At 39.4% G+C, this 11,717-nt stretch overlaps 1 protein-coding gene across 4 annotated transcripts in view; it reads right to left on the bottom strand.

Moving 5' to 3' along the window:
• Positions 1 to 1,032: 1,032 nt before the first annotated feature.
• hdac7a (histone deacetylase 7a) overlaps positions 1,033 to 11,717 on the bottom strand; it is a 63,626-nt gene continuing 52,941 nt past the window's right edge. For all 4 annotated transcript variants that reach the window (XM_030423375.1, XM_030423378.1, XM_030423376.1 and 1 more), the window contains 6 exons: positions 11,544 to 11,641; positions 5,736 to 5,854; positions 5,173 to 5,306; positions 4,557 to 4,638; positions 4,275 to 4,413; positions 1,033 to 4,164 (listed from right to left, as the gene is read on the bottom strand). In XM_030423375.1, the coding sequence (XP_030279235.1) occupies positions 4,122 to 4,164; positions 4,275 to 4,413; positions 4,557 to 4,638; positions 5,173 to 5,306; positions 5,736 to 5,854; positions 11,544 to 11,641 (615 nt within the window). In that variant the 3' untranslated portion in view covers positions 1,033 to 4,121. The remainder of the gene's footprint in view (positions 4,165 to 4,274; positions 4,414 to 4,556; positions 4,639 to 5,172; positions 5,307 to 5,735; positions 5,855 to 11,543; positions 11,642 to 11,717) is intronic.

The following is an 11,717-nucleotide window of genomic DNA, read 5'->3' as shown; positions in this document are numbered from 1 at the left end:
ATGGACACATTTGAAATACATATTGACATCATTTGAACTGAAATGGCAGGTCTTCAAATAATGCTTTATTTAAAGAAAACAACGCAAAAACAAGCAATTGTTACTGATGCTAACAATGCTGGTTGTTAGCTGCATCTTGGATGTAACATGCAATACTTTTTCAGACAGTGCTTAATGTTATGAATTAATTTGTGTTAAATTTGGACTGTTTTATTTCTCTAGTTAAAACTTCCATTTACACGTATGGAAATTAGTCGTTAGCGACAGCCCTAATTAGAACCACGTGTACTACAATATACAATATAACAAACCAAGGTTTTGAATGATGGCTGAGGCCGACATCCGTATTTGTTTGAGTTTGTTTTGAGTCTGTCCGAAAGCTATGTTTATGTATGTTTTGTAGATAACCAATGATTTCAAAGTCAGAAAAGTAATAACATGACATAAAACAGCATTAGCTAGCTAAAAACAACACTGTCGCAAAACACTTTTGCAGTTTGGAGTCACCAGTTGTTCCATATTAAGTCGATGCCTTGATGCGTTTCCCCAATAGTTTGCAATAGCTGGCATTATTATAAATCTGCTGCCTAAAAGTATCGAAAAAATAGAATTAGCATGTTAGCTTTTGCCAAGATCGCGACTGTTACTCAAGCTGCACTCTTAACATTTCTAGGTGGCTGGTCTGCCATCAGTGGCACTTTAAAGAATAATTTTATCTCAAGCTCTTATCTTTTTTTAATCATAAGTGATATGCATGCAACTGACTTTACAAAATATGCTAGCTTGAAAGTTAGCTCAATTAAATATCTGTAAATCCCACCTAGTAACTTTTAGTGATCTTGGCTTTTCAAATAGTTGCAGCTATCTTTTTGAGGTCTGTTGACATGACTTTTCAGAAGTACATAACATTTACTTTTCTATTAAGCTTTTCTTCGCACTTAATTGACTTAAATCACTAACAAATATTCATTTTTATACATGAACACTGCAAACAACAGCGTTTATATGATGATGGTTTGGACAGCAAGAGTCTTTTACTTGGAAATTATTTCTTTAATCAAGAGGAAAAGACAAAAATAACAGTACAAAATAGACAATCTTTCTATACAGACACATGGTAGGAAATGTGATAACACATGTAGGTAAATAATAAAGAATAGCATGAAACAAAGATTTCAATGTCATGTTTATAGATACAGAGTTACTGTAAATCCAGTTAGTTAAGCGTTACCAATACACATACTACTGAATGTGTCAAGGCACATGTGTGTCATGTGTATTTTGGTCTTGGAGTTTCTATTTACAGTGTCTTTCTTTAAGAAGAAGGTACAAATGACATCAGTAATAAAGGGAATTAAGAGTTGAGGCATCACTGGCCTCTACATAAGACTAAAAAAAACAGCCACTGGGAATATAATACAGGAGAGGTCATTTACAGTATCTGACGGACAAACACACACACTCTAACACGTACAGATGCATTAACAAAGCACATGCAATCACTAACATTCTCCCTCTGACACTCGCACGTATACTCAGACAACATTTACTTCATAGACACCGCATGCACCCGCTGGGCACGGTGTATAAGAGAGACACAGCATTGTTTAAATGCCGTCACTTGCTGTTAGGAACACTATGAACAACACTAAATCAATGACACACTTTACAGTTGCACCCATTATGGAACACCTATTTAATAGTTCCTGGGATGAAGCAGTAGGGCAACAGCGATGCGATGGCAAAATCTTCACTTTTGGTTCCCACGGTCCTCTTGTTTATTATCAAAGCTGAGAGGCCTTCTGTTGGGCAGACAATGCCCAGGGTCTGACATAAGCAAACTCAGCACTCATACACTTTCCCACCTGAATGCTGGACTGAAAATACTTCCTTCCGTTGGTCATATTAACTCATTGTGCAGATTGTATTAATCTAGATTTTACAAACGCTGCAATTTAAGTCTCTCTTTTATCAAATCGTTGCTCAGAAGAGCTGAATAGTCAGATTGTGCTGCTTTAAATCCAATCATGGATGTAAATTCTCAAAGGAAAGCTCTCAAGCAACAATTCTCAGACAAAGCCATGTAAAAGCTGCTAACTAGTCAAATCTGAATTTCATTAGCCTCCGTTTTAGTGTCTAGTGCTTTTAAGTAGCTTTAACACCCTAAATAAAATAAGTCTGGCCACAAATTTAAACATTGACACTGACTATCTGCAGCTTTACTCTAAAAAACATTAGTATTGGTCATCAAAAGTCTAAACAGATCAAACCTGGTGTGCATGAAAAATGCACATCAACTAGCTGTATTTTGCTACACCTCCAAACTAAGAAACACGATCCTGTTATTTTTCCCTCTGGAATGCAGAACCCTTACGTGCTCGTGTAACAGGGCAGTCAGGAAATTCTTTAAATGAACGAGCAACATGACCTGGACTTCAAACATCAGCTCGGGTGATGGACTGACAAGTTTAGCCTGGCACTGTCTAGTTTGACTGTAACATGACAAGAAGAGCTGCTACCGCGGAAAAGCACTCAAGTTCACAAAAGACAATACCTTAGTTTTTCTTAATTAAACTGTGATAAAGCCTGTAACTCCTAAAAACAGCATCCAAACCAAGCCAGGTCACTGTACACACCATCAAAACAAACAGTATACAAAAGTCTGCATATATGATGTGAACCTAAATCCACAGGTTCAAACGTCGTTTTCTCAAAGTAGCGTCGCTGTAAGAGCAGTATCCATACTGGTCCCTCGTGTTGCTTCCATACAGTTGCCAAGTGCAGGCTAATTTAAGGCAGTTTTCTTTGGGTGATGTCCATTAAGTGCATTAACATTATTGCTACTATAAGAACAATACAATGGTCCTCAGTGGTGCCACGATGGAATGAACGCTCCTTTAGTCTCTAATATAAACAATATGATACAGTATTCAATACTAGTGGTACATCAAAAGTTCATCATTGCTTTGTACATGTGTGTGTAGGTATGTGTACGTGTGTGCATTTAAGACACTGAACAGCAGTGAAAAATATCCTGCTTTTAAATTCTTGCCTACTTTGCAGATTAACTTCATAGTAAATCTGACTCGTCAATATTTCGGCCGACACGTGTCCTTATAGTGAGTCAGAGACTTCATAAGACATCTCAGAAGAAGAGTGGGAAACGTATAAGAAACATCATCCAGATCATCAAAAAACTATTAAATAACCTACAGAGAGGAGTTGGATTTTTTCCCAGAGCTTTGGAATTTCTTATGGTTCACATTATGGAATGAACAGTGCAATAAAACAACAAGGACATTTGCCTCTTCTTTGTTTCTACAAACCCACAGTTGTCCATTTTGTGTCTTCAGTTTTTCTTTCTCACTCCAGTTCTTTGTTGTCTTCTCTAGTGGTTAAACTGTGTGTAATGACATCATTAAAACAGACACTCTTCATATTCTTCCTCTCTGTGTTGTGGCCACTTCCTCTTGTTGAAATTTTTGCATTTTATCCATCAGCTGTATGCATAAATATGCTTTCACCTGATGTTATTGGTTCATTATGCCATTTGCATCCCATTTGGTTTACTTTTGCTTCAAAGTGGCAGAAGAGAAAGGAATTTATAATCCAAAGTCTCCATCTGAAACCTGATGTTGGTCGTTACATTAAGGCAAAGTTAAGGCAACAAAACAGCTGCTGGTACATAGTGCTTTGAGAAGAATCAGAGCTACACTCTGAATTCTGTCTGTTCTTTTAACGTTTGTGGTCACAGAGCTGTGGTACTGGACCTCCAACAACACACACAAAATCCACTGTCAGTCAGCAGACATGAAAAGTCGATTACAAATCTTCTGGTATTGCTCTTTGATGAGGTTTCAGAAGGTTTCTCAGTTGCAGGTAGTGCTGCTGGCTTCAGCTGAGTGGTGACCAGCATTGAGGTGCACATGCGGCAGGTCTGAGGAGGTTCAGCATGGTGTGTCGCTGGATGTGCATGTGTGTATCTAAGGCAGATGGGCGGGGCTCAGTGGCATAACAAACACGTCCCCTTCATTGGTCATGTGACAGCGCAGGAGATCTGAGGCTTCAGGTGCAGCCCAAATCCTGATAGTGAGTTCTGTGAGGTGATTGGTCAGATTCTTCTACATGGAGTCACTGTCATGCTCCATTGGCTCGTCAGGGATGCTGGGGGAGAGGGTGAGAAACAGATGTGAGCAGAGAGCTGGGAGAGTAAGTGTCAACATCAGGAGTGAACATGTGTGTGTGTGTGTGTGTGTGTGTGTGTGTGTGTGTACCTCTTGTTGGAAAGAACTCCCACAGAGAGTGAGGCCAAAGCATTGACAGCATCTGTTTCCTCACAGTCTCTTCTTTGAGCAGCCAGGTAGGACAGACCCACTGATCCGCTGTAGGCCTTCAAACTCTGCCAGTACTGACCTGCAACAGCCACATACATACAGGTTACTCTAACTGTAATCTGGCAACGCCACACTGACATGTCTGGTGTTTTTGATTTCAGCAGGATTACATGCAAAAAATAAAAAAGCGTCAAAATAACTACAAAAATGTGTGCTGCTCACTTTGTAACTGTATGACAGTCTGCAGGGAGCGGACTGCGTTAGCGTTGGGCTTCTGGAGCAGAACTTCTTCTGACAGTGGGTCCTACAGAACAGAGATACAACCATGGGACAATCAGCTTAGTCTTAGTCTGGCATCTTTTCAATGGCTCCATATTTAATTAAGAAGTGACTAAAGAGATATAATAAAAGACATTCAGCATTTTATTGTTATCAGGATCAATATTATATTCACAGCAAAACAATAAAAATACTTCAATTACTGTCCAGGTAAACACAAGGATAGATGAGTCCATACACATATGTGAATGTAAAAATCAATTCTTTCTACAGTAGATCCTATAACACTGTACAATGTATTCCATAATTAAGTGTTTCGATAACCTTTTTTTTTTTGTACTTTTTTCATTTTTTTAAGAAAAATAAAAAGGAGAAAATAACAAATTACATCTCATTTCAGTGATATTTTCTGGCATGACTTTCCCACAAATTCAAAATCCACATGTCCTGGAAAGCATTTTCCAGGATGAATACATATACTTCCCTCATCGGTTATATAAACACATAAGCCTGTAAAACAGACATGTTAACAAAAACTCCATTACCCAGCATGCCTTACCTGTATGCCCAGGAGTGCACTGACACAAGCTTCAGAAGCATCACAGATAGCTGTAAGGTCGTGACCTCCCTCAAGGGCCAAAACCACACGACCTCCTGCTAGAGACATGAGCTGGCGGGTCAGGAAGCTGAAACCTATGGTGGACACACACACACACACACACACACACACACACACACACACATTAACATCTTGTGTGAACAATGACATTAAAGCTTAACAATCATGAGACATCTTACTGTAAGACTTAAGAAAATGAGTTATGTTAGAATTTCCAATATTCTATGAAAACAAACGTATATTTTTACCTTGTGGAGCCTCCCACAGAAACATACTGACTACTGATTACTATAATTATGGTTACATCAGTGATGCAGGGATCTACAGCAGAAGGCACAACTGCTGCTCTTCAGTCCAAGCTTGACATGAGCTGTAATAATCTATTAATATCTCTAAATACCCACAGGACCATAAAGTTCTTACTGGTATCCCTTGCTAAAAACAAGACTATGAGGTAAAGAGTGGAGGAGACTGTGCAGTCTGTGGTGGAGCACTGTGCTTACATTTGGCGGAGACCTTGTACCCTCCCAGAGGAGCGGGGTTTCCCTCGGCGGCATCAAACCCAGCCGACACCAGGACAACGTCCGGAGAGAACTCCTGGGCGATGGGCATCACCACGGACCTGTCAACATACATTCACACAGGCCACTGTCACTTCACTGTGCTGTTGCAGTTCCTTCTAGTTGCCAACAGAGGTTGACACAAGTCATATATTACACAACACTGGTTAAAGGAAAACACCAGTGTGTAATTTTTAGTTATTTTTTTCATTTAACCAATAATTCCAATGAAAAGCCTGCTGCGTTTGTTCTACTGCAGGTTTGTGTGATCTCCTGGCTGTAACATGCACCCATTGTCTTATAACAACCCACCGAAAAGGTCAGACACACACTGCTGCAGAGACAAACAAAATCTAACAATTTAATTTGTAGTTTTTACTGATATGTGCACATTTGAGCCTTAATTATATGCTTCAACTTGGAGAACAGAGGGAGAGGAAACTGGTCATTTAGTCAAAGGAAGAGAGAGTTCCTGTGCAAGTCTCCATCATTACTTAAGAAATCTGGACTCTAGAATCAACACTATTCAACCACATACATACTTTTGACCAACTTTTTGAAAGCTATAAAAGAGGAAACTTTGCGGTCAACGCCTCTCAACTTGCAGCAACTGTCAAAAAGCAACACTTACTAATGTTAGACTGAAAAAAAAAACTACTTTGAATATTGCTCTACTGACATCAGCACTGAGAAGAGTTGAGTTTGGCATGTAGTAAGTCGCTTGGTGTTAAAACAGCGAGGTTAAATCACTGCTGACATGTTGCATTTGTGTTGAACAAGATAGAAAGTAAGAGGAAAGAGGAAGGTACACTTTAAAAGAAGCACACTGACCAACAATCATATTATACATTCACAACCAGTTGTAGCCCACATCTCAGTTTATTTAAAGTTGCTGATGGATGGACTTCAACTTGGATTTATTTCACCACTTTGCTCATGAAGACCATCAGTGAAATGTAGCAGTTTCAAATCAAACTGGGCAGTCTCCTTGTGATGACACGTATTTATGATCAAATCTAAAGAAGTTGTTAACGTGACAAGTAAAACAAAGGTTTGCTGATCCCAGACTCACAGCTCAAACAGAGCTAACAAAGGACTATTGTTTCTCTGCTGGAGAAGCTGCACAGCCTCAAGTAAGACAAGTCTGCTTGACAAAGTCATATTGTTTTGTCAGCTCTTATAGCTGCTCCGTGTTATGTGTGGACTTCAAACAGACGAAGATTTCCTTAATGCTATTGTTGTCAGGAAGAGAGCAGTGCTGTCCCAAGGCGGACAGAGGCTCAACGCTGCGGCTCGATGATGTCGGCGGAGTTCAAAGCCTGAGTGTGTGAGTCTGTTTCCCATTAGAGGCTTGTCACTCTCCTCACGTCATTGACAACACAGAGAAAAGAGGAAAAACAGTCCATCTGGGATCCATTTACCTTCATTATTCTGCCTGGGGACTTTGAGACCTCCCTCCCTCCCGTTCATATACACGCACATACACACACACATATTCGGGCACACACGCTCATATCCAAACACATACTGCTGTCATGACTGCATGCAGATGGACAACATGAGCTCATGGACAAAAATGAGGACACACAGAGATAAAACACATAAAACGCATTCCAGTATCAGCACATACACGCAAACGCACAACACACACAAATACAGCGCACACACACATTTACAGATGCATGATGAATAAATAATCGTCCTGTTGGTGGGGAATTTTTATTCATTAAATAATTTCAATCCTTGAAACAAAACTTTATCATAGTCTTGTGGATATGAAGCAGAGCGTGCACTCACTCCTCACTCCTCCCCACACATACACACACACCTAACCGCAAAACCCAGCCCCACCTCCCCTGTAGACCCATTAAAGCTGCCAGGCTCCCCCCAGAGAGAAACTACAGACAAACTAATGGAAAGATGGAGGAAAGGAGGGAGGGCGGAGGAGAGGAGGGGCCTCCTTATTAAAGATCAATCAAAGGAGGAGAGGCAGAGGGAGAATGTGTGTGTGTGTGTGTGTGTGTGTGTGTGTGTGTGTGTGTGCAGGGGGGTGGTGGTGGTGGTGGTGTTGAGGGTTGAGGTGATGGAAAAAAACATGGCTGAGGGTGAAGGATAAGGTGCAAATGCAGCAAAGCTCCCCTCTGAAGTTGAAGCACTCACAAACTTTAACCCATAAAATGTATGCCATTAAATGGCTTATACACTTCATTGCATGTTTTTTTTTTCCCACTGACCGTTCAGCATTTGCAAACTTTATTAATTAGAAAGCGGATGCATGATGTGGAAGTGGTGGGTGGGAGGTGAGGGGCCTTTTAGATTTTGACTGCATGAAAGGAAAAACAGACTTTTTGAGCTGTTAAGGCAGAGTGCCTCTTCATTAAAGCTTGAAAATAATTTATATGGACCCACAGGCCAAATCACAATGATTATTAGTCATTATTTTCATAACAGCACAAAATATTTACATGTTTTTATTCTCAGTAAATGCAGGGCACTTATATACATATTCTGCACATTTGCTGCAGCTATGCTCTGGATAACAACATGTATTAATAAGATGAGATTTAAAAGAAAGATATATTTATTTAAAATGACCAAATGCCAAATTAGAGTAGGTCTTGGTTGACGACCGCTGATGTTTTGGGTCCCTAGGACTGGACTGTGATCTTGTGGCCTCAGTGGTTAAAATGGTGACAATGTAATCCTTCAAGTCTTCCTTTGATGCATGCAGGGCTGCAACTAATGGTTATTTTCTTCATTGATTCATTTCTTGATTAATTTCTTGACTGACTGACTAGTTGTTGGCTCTGTAAAATCTTGATCAATGTTTCCAAAAGGCAAAGAATACTTCCTCAAATGTCTCTTTTTGTCCACAACCTTAAGGTATTCAATTATCCATCAAAGAGGAGTAAAGAAAATAGAAAATATTCACATCCAAGAAGCTGGAATCAGAGACTTTTTTCATAAAACATGACTCAAAATGATTAATCAATCATCAACATAGTTCTAGTAAATGACGACAAATCAACTAACTGATGTCTGTTGAACCACATTTCCTGTCATACATCTTACGATGGCAACAAGTGACCTAAATGCTTGCTTATGTCTTGAATGTATAAATGGCACAGATTCTGTTTTTCTATTTGATCGCATTGGTAAAATCTGAGTCTCTATAGTATACAGCTTAAATTTCATCTGGAACCTGGGATCACATCACATCTTACAATCATTATTACTTTCTATAACTGAGCAGACAAGGATGTGAAAAGTCTTGATGTGGTGAACTTTCACCATCTGGGGCTCCAGGCAGATTGAAACAAACAGAGGATTTCTTAGAACTTCTATTAGGTCCAGATCTGAAAACTGGGCCATACGATTGGCATTATGTAATAAAAATGATACTTTGAATCAGTTTTGTCATTCCCATTGAAGTTGAGGAGGCACATCCCTCTCAGCTGTCCCTGGATCTGATGACTTTGGAGAATTGGTTCAATTCAATTTTGTCATTAAATACTTGTCAAAACATTTTCTGTTTTAAATTTGAAAACAAACAAACAAAAAAAAGTTTCCTTATTTTAACATGATATCGAGCTCTGGAAGGTACAAACATCTCTCTTTGATGTACTCTACATAGAGAACACAGAAACGTAAAAAAATAAAAAATAAATAAAAAAACTTTACGGAGGTCCCTCACCATAAAAACAGGACACTGAAGCCAGCATTACCTCGTCCTCTGCACTCACCACTTTGTCCAGTTCTCATGATAAGGAACAAACAGGGAGGGACACATTTAAATCTAAATTAAGAGCAGATGGATCTGCAAACATTATTATTTTCCTCAGACTATGAGATACCTGAGACCATAATTGGTTTCAGAATAAATCCAGTAAAACTGTCCACCTGATAGGTCCTATCACTGTCAAAAGGACAATATATAACTAGAGTATAGGACCACGTAGGAATTTGTCACCCTCAGCCAGATGAATATTACACATTTTCTCTTTAAAACCGAATGCTATCCCCCGAGAGACGTAATCTAATCTAACGGCTCTTGCTCACCTTGCAAGTAAATGTTGAGCAAAGGCAAAATCTTACATGCCACTCCAATGGAGGTGAACTGTTCCTCCTCAAAAACACTGGGTGTGCAACCCCCCTTGCTCTGAATAATTCCCATTGGTAAACCCGTCTTTCTGCTGCTGAGCTCTACAGGAAGGTCAGAGGTCAGGGTCATGCTACAAAATGCTTGCAGGGAATCAGTGTTTTTCTCTAAAATGCTTAAAATGGCAGGACAGCCGCCTTAGCATAAGGGTTTCTGCCTCTTGATATCTAAAACTCCCGGAATGTTTGAATAAATCTCATATTGATTGTAATGGATCTTTTGTTTTGCTGGAGGTACACAATAATGACAGGAGCTAAAAAACACTGAGGTGGATCAATGGTGAAGAACACTTTTTTTGTTGAGTGTTTGAACTTGTGTGTTTGTGCTCAAGTACTGTATATAAACATATGAATGAATCAAAGTCTGTGACTTTGCTACTGTGCCCCTTTTCCAGTAATCGTGTGGTTGCCACAGTTAACTTGGGGTTAGATGCACCAGACAACCAAAAAGCCCACACTATTGAAACTTTATTGGTGCCAAACACCCACCGATCACAATTATCCAACCCACAAGCAGGAAGTTATGGTCTGGGATCTGTCAAACACAAGACCTTGAGACCATTTACTGTAAAGCATCTGAAGTTATTGGAAAAAGGGTGTGCCAGACACATGCTCTCCAAATGACAAGGATTATTAATTACACAAGAAGTACGTCAGAGGCAACGTTAGGCTGATCAGAGGCTCAGCTTAAGTGTGTTTGTTGTGGCTCAATGTAAAGGAAATTAGGGAAATTGTCTGATTAAAGCTCCAATGAATATCCATATCCTGATCAATTAAAACTGGAACACAGCTGGTGGCAAAACTTTTGGGACTGTCTAATCCAATAGATTTCACATCCAAGACATGAATTAAAGACAGATAAACTATCTGCTTTCAATATGTATTGGGCTAATGTTCAGGCCACGTTGAAACAGGAAGAAAACATCTATTTTTGTTCACTCTCTGATCATGGAAAGTTTTTTTTTGCTCCATCCTTAATGAAAAAGAGCTGCTTTGTCCTTATATACAACTTGCAGGCTAACAAAAATCAAGTGAAACAGGCATGAGTCAGCCATTGTAAACTTTCTGTTGTCTATCAGAGACACAATCCAGAAGATTTCCATGTTTCCACGAATGCCCTGCACTGACTTCACAACATTGGATTCAATACACAAGGAAAGCTTAAACTTCTTTTCTGATAACTGGTAGTATACTGTAATCTGTATAATGTGTCTATACAATTCTGTCAATTGACAATCACAAACAAACAAATGAGTGGCAAATCAAATGGGAAAGAAAGTGAGGAACCATAATGAATGCATGTACTTCAACATATGGCTATGGCATATCTTAAAACAGGACACACAATATACTGTATACCATTGATTTAATTGATTTAAAGATTAATTGATTTTTAGAGAATCATATTCTCGAGTCACCAGATCTGAACCATACTAAACACCTATAGGAGATTGTGGAGCAACATGGCGTGGTGTTCACCCCTGCAGTAAAAACTTAACAATACTAAACGTTGGGTTTTTCATCTAATATGACACACTCTTTATCTTATCAACTGGATTTGCAGTGTTAAAAGAGAGCATTAATTGCTTGTACCTGAATGCAGCGAGGTACTCAGCATCTCCCATTGGTGGGTCCAGTCCTCCTGTCCAGGCCACATTCACATTAAAGCCCTCACCTGCTCCAGAACCAACCTACGCCGAAAAAACATGTTGCATTACATTCATGCTTCAATAAAAAAAATGGCGTTAAGTTGGCAGGTTCTAATCA

Source organism: Sparus aurata, chromosome 7, assembly GCF_900880675.1.
Source record: "Sparus aurata chromosome 7, fSpaAur1.1, whole genome shotgun sequence".
NCBI classification, from domain to species: Eukaryota; Metazoa; Chordata; class Actinopteri; order Spariformes; family Sparidae; genus Sparus; species Sparus aurata.
Note: the sequence above shows the minus strand (reverse complement) of the source record. Positions and strands in the feature narration are given on the sequence as shown.